Consider the following 18,791-nt stretch of genomic DNA (forward strand, 5'->3'; position numbering starts at 1 on the left):
CATGTATACATTTGTATATAGTCCTCCTTTTTTTATCTTTTTTGTTTTCTTTATTGTTTTATGTTTATTTACTCCCCACACACATCACTGTGACGTCACTACCTTCATTTTCCCGCCACTGGGGGATTAAAAGGTTGGTGCTTGTTTGTATTTGCACTTTGAGAAAGGCTTGAGTGTTAGCCGAAACGTTAGTCGTTTTTGTTTTTTAAATAAACACCTTTATATGATTTGATATGATATGAGAGTGCAAGCTTCTTCATATATATATATTTATTTTATTTATTTTTTTGCACTCTGCATGTTTGTAAATGCATTAAAGGAAAATTCAACCTGTTCGTAAAAAAACCTGTACCCCTCATCCCAGGTAGACCCCCACTCCTCCCCCAGGCTAACTACCCCCCCCCCGGGGAGATGTCCCATACTCCATACTTACCCCTCGGCGCAGATTCTTCCAGCGTAGTTGCACGCATCAATCATCTGCGATCTCCGTAAACTGACTGAGAGATTGGCAGTTTCCGTGTAATTTCGCGCATGCGCATTTGTCGCAAACCGGCAAACTGTTCCAACTGCACATGCGCAGAAATACCGATCTCCCAGTCAGCACCAGTGATTGGTATTTGACATCCCATTTACATGCATGCCTTTGTTTCTTTAATCTGCTGGTGATCTGCACTTTAGGAAACAAACATTGGGGTTTTGCCTAGAGGGCAACCTAATACCCAGAAATGCAAGACACTGGGGGGCTCATTTATAAACACTTGACAAATTTGCACCTGGGCAGTTATCCATGGCAACCAATCAGTGATTAGCTTTTTGGTTGCCATGGGTTACTGCCCAAGTGCAAATTTGCCCAGTGTTTATAAATGACCCCCTATGTCTTGTCACATACCCTGCTGACTGCCAATGATATTTGTAATTATATGGGTGGGTTACCTTTAAAGGAGAACAAAACCCCCCTTAACAAAAAAATCCCACCGTAACTGCCTGACATTGCCCCTCACACTGTGGATTAATAATAAAAAAAAAATCTGACCCGAAAATGCAGAGCAGCGGAGCTCCAGGGCACCATCTTCCACCGCTTTGTATTCTTTCAGGCGATATAAAGCCTGCAGGAGAGTTGGGCCAAGTCAGAAATCTGCACACACGCAAATCGTTGAAAGGGGGAGCAATGCGCAGTTAAGGGGGGGCTTTTTTGGTATGGGGGGTTTAGTTTTCCTTTAAGTTAACATTTTCAATTGATTCTTTTTTTATTTCTTATATATTGTTTTAATTATTCCTCGTTTTCTTCTGACTCTTTCCAGCTTCCAAAACAACGGCTCTGTGAGGCTACACTGCTTTTTATAACTTCTCTTTCTATTCAGCCCCTCTCCCATTCATATTCCAGTCTCTCTCATCTAACCCACTGGGGCTCATTTATCAACACCGGGCAAATTTGCCCACGGGCAGTTGCCTATAGCAACCAATCCTTGATTCGATTTTTGAAACCAGCTGCAAGTAGAACAATAAATGCAGCAATCCGATTGGTTGCCATGGGTTACTGCCCATGGGCAAATTTGCCCACTGTTGATAAATGACCCCCCCGAGTGGTTGTCAGGGTACTTTGGACCCTAGCAACAGATACCTGCTGAAATTCCTGGAGGTCTGCTGGGCAAAAAGTTAAGTCATTAAAAAAAACAAAAAACACAGCAAACAAATAGTGAAGAACAACTGCAAAGAAAGAACCCCTTTAATAAAGTAAGGAAAAGGGTTAAAAACAGAGCAGTTCCAGACTAACCCTTCACATTCCAGGGTGCTGTGTGTGTATCCCAGAGGGACTAAAAACTAAGCCTTGCAGTGACATTACTAATGATTCCTGCTGCCACTCACACTCCATGTCTTATAAACTTTCCTCACAACAGCACTCTGGCTCTGCACTGTTTACAATCTCCTGGCTTGGGAGGCAGTGCAGGTACATTCCGGAAGTGACGCTTCATTCCAGCCAGGTGAAACCCGGAAACGCTCAATGTTTTGCCCAGGTAACTCCGGAAGTGATGCAAAGGCTTCGCTGGGTGTGTTCCCGGATGCGTCTCAGGTGTGCGGGAGCGGGTCACATGACCGAAAGTGAGGGCGGGGCCAGTACGTTCCGGACAGGTGAGTGGCAGGCTTATCGCTACAGAGCGGCAGGTTTCTATATCCCCCATTTATTGGCGCAGTGGGGGGCTGGTATGTGAGTGTGAAATTCTCTTCTCTTCATTGGTATATTTTCAGTCAGACATGCGCAGATCCACCAGTCTGTGCCCCTACATTTACCTGTACAGACAGGAAGGAACTCGAGCTACTGTTATATTTTATGTGTTATATATTATATATACTGATATAGAGTTGTAAAAGCATGCACTTGGGTGTAATTGTATTTTATATGTTGTCTAGGGTCTATAGGGTGTCCCACAACAAGGCTGAGTTATTCAGGGAACTCTGAGTATCACTCGTGTATTATAAGGGATAATGTACCCCCTACTGTAAATGATAAGGATATTAGAAGTCACTGAGGGGTTGTTCTGTGACCATATAAAGGCACAAGGCTGCAGGCTGAGTTATACAGGGAACTCTGAGTATCACTCATGTATTATAAGGGATAATGTACCCCCTACTGTAAATGATAAGGATATTAGAAGTCACTGAGGGGCTGTTCTGTGACCATATAAAGGCACAAGGCTGCAGGCTGAGTTATACAGGGAACTCTGAGTATCACTCATGTATTATAAGGGATAATGTACCCCCTACTGTAAATGATAAGGATATTAGAAGTCACTGAGGGGTTGTTCTGTGACCATATAAAGGCACAAGGCTGCAGGCTGAGTTATACAGGGAACTCTGAGTATCACTCATGTATTATAAGTGATAATGTACCCCCTACTGTAAATGATAAGGATATTAGAAGTCACTGAGGGGTTGTTCTGTGACCATATAAAGGCACAAGGCTGCAGGCTGAGTTATACAGGGAACTCTGAGTATCACTCATGTATTATAAGGGATAATGTACCCCCTAATGTAAATGATAAGGATATTAGAAGTCACTGAGGGGTTCTGTGACCATATAAAGGCACAAGGCTGCAGGCTGAGTTATACAGGGAACTCTGAGTATCACTCGTGTATTATAAGGGATAATGTACCCCCTACTGTAAATGATAAGGATATTAGAAGTCACTGAGGGGTTGTTCTGTGACCATATAAAGGCACAAGGCTGCAGGCTGAGTTATACAGGGAACTCTGAGTATCACTCATGTATTATAAGGGATAATGTACCCCCTACTGTAAATGATAAGGATATTAGAAGTCACTGAGGGGTTGTTCTGTGACCATATAAAGACACAAGGCTGCAGGCTGAGTTATACAGGGAACTCTGAGTATCACTCGTGTATTATAAGGGATAATGTACCTCCTACTGTAAATGATAAGGATATTAGAAGTCACTGAGGGGTTGTTCTGTGACCATATAAAGGCACAAGGCTGCAGGCTGAGTTATACAGGGAACTCTGAGTATCACTCATGTATTATAAGGGATAATGTACCCCCTACTGTAAATGATAAGGATATTAGAAGTCACTGAGGGGTTGTTCTGTGACCATATAAAGACACAAGGCTGCAGGCTGAGTTATACAGGGAACTCTGAGTATCACTCATGTATTATAAGGGATAATGTACCCCCTACTGTAAATGATAAGGATATTAGAAGTCACTGAGGGGTTGTTCTGTGACCATATAAAGGCACAAAGCTGCAGGCTGAGTTATACAGGGAACTCTGAGTATCACTCATGTATTATAAGGGATAATGTACCTCCTACTGTAAATGATAAGGATATTAGAAATCACTGAGGGGTTGTTCTGTGACCATATAAAGGCACAAGGCTGCAGGCTGAGTTATACAGGGAACTTTGAGTATCACTCATGTATTATAAGGGATAATGTACCCCCTACTGTAAATGATAAGGATATTAGAAGTCACTGAGGGGTTGTTCTGTGACCATATAAAGGCACAAGGCTGCAGGCTGAGTTATACAGGAAACTCTGAGTATCACTCATGTATTATAAGGGATAATGTACCCCCTACTGTAAATGATAAGGATATTAGAAGTCACTGAGGGGTTGTTCTGTGACCATATAAAGACACAAGGCTGCAGGCTGAGTTATACAGGGATCTCTGAGTATCACTCGTGTATTATAAGGGATAATGTACCCCCTACTGTAAATGATAAGGATATTAGAAGTCACTGAGGGGTTGTTCTGTGACCATATAAAGGCACAAGGCTGCAGGCTGAGTTATACAGGGAACTCTGAGTATCACTCATGTATTATAAGGGATAATGTACCTCCTACTGTAAAAGAGAAGGGTACTATATATACAATAGCATCACTTTGGCATCTGAAAGGAAAGCTGCTGGTTATACAGTAGCTGTAAGACCCCAGGCTGTATATGTTTGGGGTTTGTTTGCTCATTTTTCAACCTCTGTGTATTGATATAGTCATGATGTAAAAGTGACTTGGCTGCTGATAATCTTTCCCCAGCATCGCTCATTTATTAAGGATAATGATTCTTTGTAAATATGTCTGTACTGTATATCTAGGCCAGTGATCCCCAACCAGTAGCTTGTGGGCAACATGTTACTCACCGACCCCTTGGATGTTGCTCCCAGTGGCCTCAAAGCAGGTGCTTATATTAGTATCCCAGGCTTGGAGGCAAGTTCTGGTTACATAAATATCATGTGTACTGCCACACAGAGCCTCCTGTAGGCTGCCAGACATTATATTATGTATATGAAGCAATCGTTATCACTTTATTCAAAAGCCAGTATGAAGTCATATAAAGATTATCCATAACTGTGTATTTATAATTCTCATATTTTGTGTCCTTTTTCATTTCCTGCACAGGCAGAGCTCTGCGTCCCTACCCTGTTACTGTCGACATGCTCGATTATCTACTAACGATGGACGAGTACAAACTTCTTCTGATGTTTATTGCCGTGTCTAACCTGTCATTAGTGAAAGGTAAGTGTCAAAAACACAGGCCTGAATGTATTCTGGAATCATTAACCCTTTATTTCTGCAACAGGGAGCCTCTTATTATCTCTGCAATGTGCCAAGCCACTCAAGCGATGGACGGCATTGTTTTGTATACTCACACTCACCATGACATCAGAGAAGAGTCGGGGGCTGGTACAGGTATGGGATCAGTTATCCAGAAACCCGTTATCCAGAAAGCTCTGAATTATGGACAGGCCATCTCCCATAGACTCCATTTTATCCAAATATTTTATTTTCTCTGTAATAATAAAACAGCAGCTTGTACTTGATCCCAACTAAGATATAATTAATCCTTATTGGAGGCAAAACCAACCTAGTGGGTTTATTTAATGTTTACATGATTTTCTAGTAGATTTAAGGTATGAAGATCCAAATTATGGATTGATCCATATCCAGAAAGCCCCAGGTCCCGATTTTTTTGGATAACAGCTCCCATACCTGTAAATAAATCAACGTGTTGGCTGTGGCTTGGGGTCTGGTGCTGGTCGATTTTTATCATCACTATTATACAGGAATATGCAGTAATACAGACGATTGGTCCTTCAGCAGTAACCCATAGCAACCAGGCATTTAAAGAGGCCAATACCAATCAGTGGTGATTGTTACTGTGCAGGGCCCGGCCCATAAGCCTCAAGTCTTGGGCTTTACCCTCTAGGTCCAGTCTTAAAGGCATATTGTGTAAAAAATAACAACGTACTAGTGCATTATACTCATTTAGATATAGAAGAATTGTGCTTTGTGCGTAAAAATTTGGTATTTTAGGCTGATTTATTGAATATTTCTGCAAAAGCCCTAATAATCCCTCCCTTCTCTTCCACTTGCTGCTCCCTGAATTCCCAGGCTGTGCAGGGGGGGCGGCGGCTCTCAGCTCACTGCACTGTAGCACAGGAACCAATCAGCAGCTAGCAGGACCTGATAGGGAACTGAAGCCTGTCTGTGCTTGTGTGACTGCAGGGCTGTGATTGGCTGTCCCCCTCCTACTGTGCTTCTGGCAGGGACCGTTAGGATACACCCACCCCTCATTTGAAACACAGACAGGGACCAGAGAATATCTATAGGGAGCTCCAATAAAGGGGCTATTTTTAAAGGAAAAAGGTTTTTTTAATTTATCCTCCTCCTTTAAGGTGGCCATTGACGTTACAATTACGATCTTTCCAGGAAAAGATGTTTCCAAGAAAGATTGTTGGTTTAAATACACACGTGTAGAGACGATTCAGCACTAACAATGGCCGATGTTCAGGCACCCAATCAAAATTTTCCACCTGGGCCGATCAATGAGCCGACCGATATCCAGGTCTTCTACCGGCTCGTCTCCCGACCATACACAATATTATCGGTTCATCTATGTCATTAGTCTCGGTATGAGTTGCCACGGGTGGGAGGGACACACTCTGCTAACTCCTTTACCAGTTTTGACTGAAAATGTAATCTGCTGATGCAACTTCTCATTCCATGGATGGTACATCAAACCTGACCCCTTACCCCCCCACACTCTATATGCCCTGATAATGGTGTCCTTGAAGCAATAGATTTATTAGCAGTCACCTCCTGCAGCTATTCCTGCTCTTACTTGTGCCTGTTGCTTTGTTCAGAGCTTGGGAGGAAGAAAATGATTAACCCGGGCAAGTAATATGATAACAGTTGCAAAGTTTGCTTTAGGTCTACTTCACAAACCAGCAGATGCTACCCATTGAGCCCATGTTTAAAGGGGAAGTAAACTCAAAAATAACCTTTTGCATAATGGAATTCTAAGCACCTTCTCAGGATACATCCATTGCATATTATCACTTTTCATTTAGTTACTATTTATAAATATAATTATGCTTGAAAGGAGTATTTGTTAGGGCCAATAACAAATTGGTCATTTTCTCCCATTGCATATTTATACCAGTGGCGAAAAGCTGATCCTTCTGCATCTCCTACTTGTATTATTAGTGAGCACACAGAGCTGATATTGGCATGAAAATGTTAAATTGTGCATTTTGTGGTGATATCTGCTAACAGGCCGATCCATGTTGGAGGTGCAGAGGCAGCCGATTGGGTTTTCTCCAATGGTGTAAGACAGGAGTGAGAACTAGAAGAGCAGGAACTATAAACAGACAGATACTACTTTCCAAGTAATTAGATGTAATTGGGACTAGCACAATATACTTCCTGTTGAGCTGGTAAATTAAAACAATGATCCTCGCAGTATAAGCCATTAAAAGATAATGGGCCCACACATATACAGGTATGGGACCTTTTATACAGAATGCTTGGGTCCTGGGGTTTTCTGGATAACAGATCTTTCTGTAATTTGGATCTTCATACCTTAAGTCTCCTAGAAAATCATGTAAACATTAAATAAACCCAATAGGCTGGTTTTGCTTCCAATAAGGATTAATAATATCTTAGTTGGGATCAAGTACAAGCTACTGTTTTATTATTACACAGAAAAATTTGGATTATTTGGATAAAATGGAGTCTGGGAGACAGCCTTTCCATAATTCGGAGCTTTATGGATAACAGGTTTCCGGATAAAGTATCCCATACATGTATATATACTTTGCTCCCCTATCACCAAAACTCGAGGAACATTGACATGTTTTCCATAATTTACCGGGTCCACTATACTCCTGTTCTGCCTTTTGGCCACTGACTCCGTTGTCCCTATTTTGTGCCACGTTTTTTCTTTGCGGAGACAGGTCATCACTCAAGGCACTTTCTGATTACTCATTTTTTCCTATTCAACGCTTTGGAAAATATTCAGTTTACATTAGCTCAGTAAGTTAGGGAAATGACACATGGGTGAGGAGCTGTGCTTAAACGCACTCTCTTACGATTGGCTCTAGAAAAGGACAGTGCCCCCCTGGACTTTGGGGGGGCACTGGGCATAGAAGCAAATGTATGTAATTCAGTGATCCAAACTGTAGCCCGGCCACCAACCAACTTATATAACGGCCATTGGGGCAGCCATTCAACCACAGGATACACAGTAGATAACAGATAAGTACTACTATAGTTTATATAAACAAGCTGCTGTGTAGCCATGGGGGCAGCCATTCAAGCACAGGATACACAGTAGATAACAGATAAGTACTACTATAGTTTATATAAACAAGCTGCTGTGTAGCCATGGGGGCAGCCATTCAAGCACAGGATACACAGTAGATAACAGATAAGTACTACTATAGTTTATATAAACAAGCTGCTGTGTAGCCATGGGGGCAGCCATTCAAGCACAGGATACACAGTAGATAACAGATAAGTACTACTATAGTTTATATAAACAAGCTGCTGTGTAGCCATGGGGGCAGCCATTCAAGCACAGGATACACAGTAGATAACAGATAAGTACTACTATAGTTTATATAAACAAGCTGCTGTGTAGCCATGAGGGCAGCCATTCAAGCACAGGATACACAGGAGATAACGGGTAAGTACTACTATAGTTTATATAAACAAGCTGCTGTGTAGCAATGGGGACAGCCATTCAAGCACAGGATACACAGGAGATAACGGGTAAGTACTACTATAGTTTATATAAACAAGCTGCTGTGTAGCCATGAGGGCAGCCATTCAAGCACAGGATACACAGTAGATAACAGATAAGTACTACTATAGTTTATATAAACAAGCTGCTGTGTAGCAATGGGGACAGCCATTCAAGCACAGGATACACAGTAGATAACAGATAAGTACTACTATAGTTTATATAAACAAGCTGCTGTGTAGCCATGGGGGCAGCCATTCAAGCACAGGATACACAGTAGATAACAGATAAGTACTACTATAGTTTATATAAACAAGCTGCTGAAGCAAATGCACCAGTGTAGAGCAGCACTGCGTTATATTTTAATTACTTTAAGCCACTTTAATTTATTGTTACTGTTCCTTTAACAAAGAACCAGACTAAGAATGCTGCAAATTGCATTTTGGACTTTTTTTTTTAATCAGCCCAAGGCCCAAACTGTGCCTCCCAAAACTCAGTTTCCAGAGTTTAAGGGGGATCCTCACAATGTACAGTATATATACAGTATAACAGACGCAATGCTGATTAATGATTAATTCAGATTCACATTGCATGGCAGCTCAGGGCCAGCACATTCTGCATCAGAATATAACAGGCCTGTAGCATTCACATCTATGACTGACGCACTTCAGTTTCTGCTTGATGATTCCCATGACCCCTAAGCTTAGTTTTTTAGCAGCGGCCCAGAGCTCACTGAGCATGTGCAGTGCCATGGTCTGAGATGGGAACATCATTGAAGGGCTGTCCCATTACTGTTATAGGGCTGCTGGCACAGTAAGTTCAGTGTATAAAATACAGTATTTCCGGCCAAATCTGTTTTTAGGCATTCGTTTGCTTTTAAGCAAGTCGTTTATTCTCTATAAAGCTGTATAAGTTCACAGATGGTGAGATCTGTATTTAAAGGTCCCCAGCTGTACTGTTCCCCAGCTGTACTGTTCCCCCGCTGTACAGTTCCCCCGCTGTACAGTTCCCCAGCTGTACTGTTCCCCCGCTGTACTGTTCCCCCGCTGTACTGTTCCCCCGCTGTACAGTTCCCCCGCTGTACAGTTCCCCCGCTGTACAGTTCCCCCGCTGTACAGTTCCCCCGCTGTACAGTTCCCCCGCTGTACAGTTGCCCCGCTGTACAGTTGCCCCGCTGTACAGTTGCCCCGCTGTACAGTTGCCCCGCTGTACAGTTCCCCCCGATGTACAGTTCCCCCGATGTACAGTTCCCCCGCTGTACAGTTCCCCCGATGTACAGTCCCTCCGATGTACAGTTCCCCCGATGTACAGTTCCCCCGATGTACAGTTCCCCCGATGTACAGTTCCCCCGATGTACAGTTCCCCCGATGTACAGTTCCCCCGATGTACAGTTCCCCCGATGTACAGTTCCCCCGATGTACAGTTCCCCCGATGTACAGTTCCTCCGCTGTACAGTTGCCCCGCTGTACAGTTCCCCCGCTGTACAGTTCCCCCGCTGTACAGTTCCCCCGCTGTACAGTTCCCCCGATGTACAGTTCCCCCGATGTACAGTTCCCCCGATGTACAGTTCCTCCGCTGTACAGTTCCTCCGCTGTACAGTTCCTCCGCTGTACAGTTCCTCCGCTGTACAGTTCCCCCGCTGTACAGTTGCCCCGCTGTACAGTTGCCCCGCTGTACTGTTCCCCCGCTGTACAGTTCCCCCGCTGTACAGTTCCCCCGCTGTACAGTTGCCCCGCTGTACAGTTGCCCCGCTGTACTGTTCCCCCGCTGTACAGTTGCCCCGCTGTACAGTTGCCCCGCTGTACAGTTGCCCCGCTGTACTGTTCCCCCGCTGTACAGTTCCCCCGCTGTACAGTTGCCCCGCTGTACAGTTGCCCCGCTGTACAGTTCCTTTGCACATGGATAATCGGGAGGGAAGGGACAAATGAGGAGAAAACCAAGGGCAGGAGATTGGAGGACACAACCTTGCTACTGTACACATAAAGGAGCCTTTCAAACATAACTACATTGTATCAAAGGACTGTATCAAAGATCTAAGATGTTATCCTGTGTTTGACATTGCAGCGCTGGCTAGAAATGGAGGTTCTGTATTAAAGGGCCAGTGCACCAAAACGTTTAGTATGTTATAGATGGCCATTTCTGATGCTGGTACTTTTGATGACTGAAACCTGCGGGTCAGACAGTTCAGGCTGGCTCCTGCACAAAATCTTGTGGTCGCGGGCTGGTCCGGGTTGAGCTCTTCTCCTGCTCTCCCCTCACTGCAGGCTTCGGGCCCTTAAATTTATAGACTAGCCCCACCCCTTTCGTGATTTCACTGCACGACGGGCGCAGATCTAGAAAAGGGGGAAGGTTAGGGTCTGGTGCAGGTCAAGGATTTCTTGACCTGCACACTACTAGTTCTCTCCTATTCATATTCCAGTCTCTTATTCAAATCAGTGCAAGGTTGCTATGGTAATTTGTTCCCTAGTAACCAGATTGCTGAAATTGCAAACTGGAGAGCTGCTTAATGAAAATGTAAATAACTCAGAAACCATGAAAAATTAAAACCAATTACAAATTGTTTCAGAATATCCCTCTCTACATCATACCTAGGGTTTTTTTTTAACTAAACCTCAAATTTATCTGGTCGGGCAAAAACTCAATTTACAAAAAATCCTAAATTTTTTCTTATACTCCGATGCTGCAAAAATCCATAATCCGAAAATCTGCCATCTCAAACCTGTCGAGGTCCTGTATAAGTCAATGGGAGAGGCACCCATCTCAATTTGTAGTTTTTGTGGTCTGCGCTGGGTTAAGCCCGAAGATCCAACTTTTTTGGACAAAACTCGAAAAAACTGAGCGATTCAGGAAAACAGCCAGGAAGCGTCTTCGGAAAACGAAGCGCTCCGAGTACCATCCCGCCGGCAATTTAGATTCTAGCGGGCGACTTCGGAAAACGAAGAGCTCCGAGTGCCATCCCACCGGCGATTTTGATTCTAGAGGGCGACTTTGGAAAATGAAGCTCTCCGAGTGCCATCCCACCGGCAATTTAGATTCTAGTGGGCGACTTCGGAAAACGAAGTGCTCCGAGTGCCATCCCGTCGGCGATTTAGATTCTAGTGGGCGACTTTGGAAAATTAAGCTCTCAGAGTGCCATCCCGTTTGCGATTTAGATTCTATCGGGCGACTTCGGAAAATGAAGCGATCCGAGTGCCATCCCGCCAGCAATTTAGATTCTAGCGTGCGACTTTGGAAAATGAAGTGATCCGAGTGCCATCCTGCCGGCAATTTAGATTCTAGTGGGCGACTTTGGAAAACGAAGCTCTCCGAGTGCCATCCCGCCGGCGATTTAGATTCTAGTGGGCGACTTCGGAAAATTAAGCTCTCAGAGTGCCATCCCGTCTGCGATTTAGATTCTAGCGGGCGACTTCGGAAAATGAAGCGATCCGAGTGCCATCCCGTAGGCGAATTACATTCTAGCCGGTGGGAAGGCTTTTCGGGAGATTAGTCACCTGAAGAAGAGTTGATTTATGGCCGGGCGACTAAATCTCCCCGAATCTTCGCGTGTGTCTCTGCCCTAAGGAGCGCTCACGGGAATGAATTAAGGACAGTGTTATATAAGGCAGTCCTAGCCGGTTGGACAATGTGACTCATATTGTAATAGAATCTACACAAGCTCCATAGCCAGGGGAGAGGGGGATGTACAACTGCACGTCCCTGCAGCTGCTTTGTTTCTGTGCAACTTCACTGTACATTTCACTGCAGACGATTTCTCAGCAGCAGAAGCACTTGCAGCCCATGGGGGTCTCGTATCATTAGTAACTTTCACTAGTGCTTGTGACACGCACATTGTTCACCATTACCTCCTTGTTCATTGTTCCATGGGCTGCTGCTGCCATTTCAGGTTGGCAGTTTGTGTTGTATTTCAGCTGAAGGTGCGCACACCCTGGCTGCCCTGGGCCAAGTGGCAGTTGCCAGAGCTGAAAGAACAATAGGGAAGTAACTGTCAGGCAAATGGAAATCTACAGCTTCTTTTTTTTTTATGAAGGGGGGAAGATTGTAACTTGTCCAGATCTGCATAGGAATCTGCCTTGGTACATTAACACTTTCCTCTCCGGATGAGTAAACACAAGAGGAGTGGTTTACAGGGGAATACCTGTGCACAATTGCCTCATTTATGGTATCTATCATTATACAAGTTATGAGCAAACAGATGGCTTGTGACTGCTAATGTTTTTCCTTAGATAAAATAATAATGTGGCTAATTCCTGGTCATCTAGTAGCACACCTCCTCCTTGGGGTTTATAACACAACAGGGAAGCTATGGGAGGAGATCGGGAAGGTTGTGGACAGTCGGGTGTACCTGATTTTTCTACGTTTCTACCTTAAAGAGGTTGTTCACCTTTAAATGAACTGTTAGTATGATGTAGAGAGGGATATTCTGAGACAATTTGCAATTGGTTTTAGTTTTTTATTATTTGTGGTTTTTTACTTATTTAGCTTTTTATTCAGCAGCTCGTCAATTTGCATATTAACCAATCTGGTAAGGGTCCAAATTCCCCTAGCAACCATGCACTGATTTGAATAAGAGACTGGAATATGAATAGGAGAGGCCTGAATAGAAGGGTCAGTAATAAAAAGTAACAATAACAATACATGTGTAGCCTTACAGAGCATTTGTTTTTTAGAAGGGGTCAGCGACGCCCATTTCAAAGCTGCAAAGAGTCAGAAGAAAAAGGCAAATAACTATAAAACGCTAAAAAATAAATAATGAAAACCAATTGAAAAGTTGCTTGGAATTGGCTGTTCATAATAAAAGTTACCCTAAAGGTGAACCACCCCTTTAAAGAGGTTGTTTTAAATTAACTGTTAGTATGATGTAGAGAGGGATATTCTGAGACAATTTGCAATTGGTTTTCATTTTTATTATTTGTGGTTTTTGACTTATTTAGCTTTTTATTCAGCAGCTCTCCAGTTTGCAATTTTGACAGTCTGGTTACTAGTGTCCAAATTCCCCTAGCAACCATGCATTGATTTGAATAAGAGACTGGAATATGAATGGGAGAGGCCTGAGTAGAAAGAATAGTAATAAAAAGTAAAGATAACAATAAGGGGCAGATTTACTAAGCTCGAGTGAAGAATTCTGATGAAAAAAAATTAGAATTTCGCAGTATTTTTTTGGGCACTTCGACCATCAAATGGGTCAAATTAGATCGAATTCGATCTAATCGAACGATTCGAATGAATGATTTTATCGTTTGATCGAGCGATTTCTATTCAATCGTTTGATCGAAGCATTTGAGCTAAATCCTTCGAATTCGATATTCGAATTAGAAGGATTTTACTTCGAGGGTCGAATTTGAGGGTTTATTATGTGTAGCTTTATAAAGCTTTTTTTTTTTTTAGATGACCCCTATTTGAATGCTGGAAAGAGTTTAACTGTATTATAAAACATATGGATGAGGTTATTGTGTGCAGAGGACCTTATCTGTTGATTTATATGTGTCTATTGTGGAATAGGAATGTAATCTATGCAGCCTGCATATATAGCATAGTATAGAGTTATAGTTCAATTAACTTTTAATTCTACTTTGCCTATTCCTGTGTGTGACTGTCTGTGTTCTCTCCATAGCTCAGAATGTCACCACTTCAGCCCCAGACAGGCTCTCGGTGAGTGAAACACGCACACCCTCACTCCTCTCATTTACCTCTTGTTTCTCTCATGGTACGTAAAGGGGTTGTTCACCTTTAAATTAACTCTTAGTAGGATGTAGAGAGGGATATTCTGAGACAATTTGTAATTGGTTTTCATTTTTTATTATTTGTGGTTTTTTACTTATTTAGCTTTTTATTTGCAATTTCAGCAGTCTCGTCGCTAGGGTCCAAATTCCCCTAGCAACCATGCATTGATTTAAATAAGAGACTGGAATATGAATAGGAGAGGCTTGAATAGAAAGAGGCGTAAGAAAAAGTAACAATACATCTGTTGCCATACAGAACATTTAATTTTAGATGGGGTCAGTGACTCCCCATTTGAAAGCTGGAAAGAGAAGAAGGCAAATAAAATTAAAAAAAAACAAAAAACTCTACAAAATAAATAATGAAGACCAATTGAAAGGTTGCTTGGAATTTGCTATTCTATAACATTCTTAAGGTTAATCTAAAGGTTAAAAGGGTGGTTCACCTTTAAGTTAACTTTTATTATGTTATAGAATGGCTCATTCTAAGCAACTTTTCAATTGGTCTTCTTTTTTTACAATTATTTTTCTGACTCTTTCCAGCTTTCAAATGAGAGTCACTGACCCCCATCTAAAAAATACAAATTCGCTGCAAAGCTACAAATGTATTTCTATTGCTACTTTTACTTACTCAGTTTTCTATTCAGTCCCTCCCCCATTCATATTCCAGTCTCTTATTCAAATCAGTACATGGTTGCTAGGGGAATTTGGACCCTAGCAACCAGACTGCTGAAACTGCAAACTGGAGAGCTGCTGACTAAAAAGCTAAATAACTCAAAAACCACAAATAATAAAAAATGAAAACCAATTACAAATTGTCTCAGAATATCCCTCTCTACATCATACTAACAGTTCATTTAAAGGTGAACAGCCCCTTTAACTCATAACAAATTTTAATTGTAAGTAGAGCTTCCCCTTTAATATTTCCATTAGTCATGCAGAAAGGTTAAATGAACAATGGGAGGGTAGAGGGGGTTATAGTATTATATCAGCCTTTAGTGTGTACCCTTTCATCTTACTTCCAGGAGTCGGCGCGACTAGCCGCCATCATTGTTCCCTGTGTGGTAGGCGGCATCATTCTCATCGGCATCGTTGCCTTCATTTTTATCAAAATAAGAGAGAGACGGCGGACGGAAGGAACCTACCGACCAAGCAGCGAGGAGCACAAGGAACCCCGCGTGGAGCCCAACATGGCTCTGAAACTGCCCCCCGAGGAGAGGTTGATATGATGAACTCCAGGTGCGATTCCATCCAGTTTATTGGTTCACAGCTGACGGGGGTCAAAACTGCGCCTTACACACCAAGCAAAGGTCTCATGTGACTCGCGAGGTCCCCAGACTGTAATCAGCTGCTTTATCTTCTCCTCCCACATGAGACCTGGGTTACAGGGGAAGGGTATATACAGGATACCCACCTATATGGCAGTTGCCTGCCCCACCACTAAATGCCTGTTTATATATAGTTTCAGTATTATCCAATTATGTAGCTTTTCCTTCCACTATTTTTGCCTTCCTTTGCCGTATGGTACAGGGGCCCGGAGCAGGCCTGGTGTGTATCACACCAACAGTATTGGAGGCCTATCGAGTGCAGGAAACCTAGAAATGCCACTATATTCCCGGACTGGGCTCGTGTTATCCAGTTGCAGGGCCGCCTGGTGATCACATAAAGGCTCTGATAATGCAACGGAACTGTGAAGAACAATGAGCGTGCGTAAATGTATTTATATATATATATATATATTATCCAAAGAATTTATTCTCCAGAGGCACATGTCTGTCTGTCCATCCAGCTTTGCGGAGCTCTACAGAATCGGGACTTTTATTAAATAATCACAAAATGTTTAATATATTTTATAGCCCTGGGGATGGCGGTAAACGGTGGATACATCTCAGCCTTATCATAGAGCTAGCGCATGGGTAGACAGTCCCGCTGCTAAATGCCACATGGGGTAACATAATAAAACTGACAGTTTGCTCCAGGTTTAGTAACCCTTAGCAACCTATCAGGTGCATGCTTTTATACAAGCGCTGATTGGTTGCTTTGAGTCACTGGTAGGCGATGCTTTTATTACGTTACCCTACAAACGCCGACAGTTCTGTAGCAGTCGTCTCAAGGGATGTTTTGGGGCTAATGGTTTAAATTCAACACTTAAAGGGAAACTGTTTTTATTTTTAACTCGGCTAAATAACTAGCAGGGGATGCTTGTGGACACTCCCAGGGGTTCTTAAAGGGATACTGTCATGGGAAAACATGTTTTTTTCAAAAGGCATCAGTTAATAGTGCTGCTCCAGCAAAATTCTGCATTGAAATCCATTTCTCAAAAAAGCAAACAGATTTTTTTATATTTAATTTTGAAATCTGACATGGGGCTAGACATTTTGTCAGTTTCCCAGCTGCCCCCAGTCATGTAACTTGTGCTCTGATAAACTTCAGTCACTCTTTACTGCTGTACTGCAAGTTGGAGGGATATCACCCCCCTCCCTTTTCCCCCCCCAGCAGCCTAACAACAGAACAATGGGAAGGTAACCAGATAGCATCTCCCTTAAACAAGATAACAGCTGCCTGGTAGATCTAAGAACAACACTCAATAGTAAAATCCAGGTCCCACTTAGACACATTAAGTTACATTGAGTAGGAGAAACAACAGCCTGCCAGAAAGTAGTTCCATCCTAAAGTGCTGGCTCTTTCTGAAAGCTCATGACTGGGGGCAGCTGGGAAACTGACAATGTATCTAGCCCCATGTCAGATTTCAAAATTAAAGATAAAAAAAATCTGTTTGCTCTTTTGAGAAATGGATTTCAGTGCAGAATTCTGCTGGAGCAGCTCTATTAACTGATGTGTTTTGAAAAAAACATGACCGTATCCCTTCAATGAATGTCACAGCGTGTAATCTCTATGTATTTACTTTCTACGTGTGATCTATGTATATTTTTTTAGTTGTTTCTGTCGTGATGCGGACATGTTCTTCGCACAGGCGGCAGTTTGTGTAAAGACAAAGCTGACCAATCCCTGCCTTCCGATCCCTCCAGCCCATCGATATACATATATAGGTCCTTGGCCATTGTACTGCACTCTGGGACTATAGTGGGGACTAAAGGTGGCCATACACGGGCCGATAAAAGCAGCTTATTGGCCCGTGTATGGGGCCCCTCGACGGGCTTCCCCGAACGAGATCTGGCCGAAAGTTGATATACATTGCCTGAACTGATTGCAATGTCTAAAGTATAAATGGTCTGAGCACTAAGGCATTATGATACTCAAGCCACCGAAAATAGCCTCAGGCCTGCAGTATTTTTATCTTAGTCGTCGTTTTAGGAAGAACCCTCCCCCCTTCTTTTTTTGGGGTTGAGGTGGAGTTGCTTAAAGGCCACATGTATATTGTCTGCCTCGTCACTTGCAGTTTAGATTTCAATCTCATGCGCCCCTGAAATAGCAGCAGGGATCAACCCCAGACCCGGTTCCTTATTGATTTTATGTCAGTTACGTGCCCCGCCTTTTTTATTGCATCTCCGCCAATGGATCTTGTTTCAACTTGGCATCGTATTTTATACCACTCAACTTTACATCTTATTGCTAAGATAATAAAAATATTTTATCAGAAAATTCTTTGTTTTTTTGCTTTCTTTGTGTTTCGCTTGCCAGTTAGATCACAAACACAAGAAAAGATAAAGGAACGTATCACTCACATGTAATTGTCCCCCTACTTCATTCCTAAGGAGATATGACAATAAATATTCTGTATAACTGTAATAGAAAGGAGCTGTATAAATACACAGATATTACTGGATCCCTCCCCAGAGGAGCTGCACTGTGTATAACTGTAATAGAAAGGAGCTGTATAAATACACAGATATTACTGGGATCCCTCCCCAGAGGAGCTGCACTGTGTATAACTGTAAATAGAAAGGAGTTGTATAAATACACAGATATTACTGGGATCCCTCCCAGAGGAGCTGCACTGTGTATAACTGTAATAGAAAGGAGCTGTATAAATACACAGATATCACTGGATCCCTCCCCAGAGGAGCTGCACTGTGTATAACTGTAATAGAAAGGAGCTGTATAAATACACAGATATCACTGGATCCCTCCCCAGAGGAGCTGCACTGTGTATAACTGTAATAGAAAGGAGTTGTATAAATACAGAGATATTACTGGATCCCTCCCCAGAGGAGCTGCACTGTGTATAACTGTAATAGAAAGGAGTTGTATAAATACACAGATATTACTGGATCCCTCCCCAGAGGAGCTGCACTGTGTATAACTAATAGAAAGGAGCTGTATAAATACACAGATATTACTGGATCCCTCCCCAGAGGAGCTGCACTGTGTATAACTGTAATAGAAAGGAGTTGTATAAATACACAGATATTACTGGATCCCTCCCCAGAGGAGCTGCACTGTGTATAACTGTAATAGAAAGGAGCTGTATAAATACACAGATATCACTGGATCCCTCCCCAGAGGAGCTGCACTGTGTATAACTGTAATAGAAAGGAGCTGTATAAATACACTGATATTACTGGATCCCTCCCCAGAGG

General features: G+C 42.7%; 1 protein-coding gene across 1 annotated transcript; it reads left to right on the forward strand.

Annotated features, from left to right (window-relative positions):
- Nucleotides 1–1,871: 1,871 nt before the first annotated feature.
- crb3.L (crumbs 3, cell polarity complex component L homeolog) lies at nt 1,872–16,605 on the forward strand. The gene is made up of 4 exons (XM_018253724.2): nt 1,872–2,130; nt 4,909–5,025; nt 14,145–14,182; nt 15,276–16,605. Exons 1-4 carry the CDS (start codon nt 1,872–1,874, stop codon nt 15,477–15,479), a joined length of 618 nt encoding a protein of 205 aa, XP_018109213.1. The 3' UTR covers nt 15,480–16,605.
- The last annotated feature ends 2,186 nt before the right edge of the window (nt 16,606–18,791 follow it).

The sequence above is a fragment of the Xenopus laevis genome, chromosome 3L (assembly GCF_017654675.1).
Source record: "Xenopus laevis strain J_2021 chromosome 3L, Xenopus_laevis_v10.1, whole genome shotgun sequence".
Taxonomy (NCBI): domain Eukaryota; kingdom Metazoa; phylum Chordata; class Amphibia; order Anura; family Pipidae; genus Xenopus; species Xenopus laevis.

What these genes read in the sequence shown, in the direction of transcription:
- crb3.L (XM_018253724.2), top strand. Translation starts at nt 1,872, where the DNA reads ATGTCTTATAAACTTTCCTCACAACAGCACTCTGGCTCTGCACTGTTT. An exon ending in GGCCAGTACGTTCCGGACAG is followed by an intron (nt 2,131 to 4,908) that starts GTGAGTGGCAGG and finishes TTTCCTGCACAG; the next exon opens with GCAGAGCTCTGCGTCCCTAC. An exon ending in TAACCTGTCATTAGTGAAAG is followed by an intron (nt 5,026 to 14,144) that starts GTAAGTGTCAAA and finishes TTCTCTCCATAG; the next exon opens with CTCAGAATGTCACCACTTCA.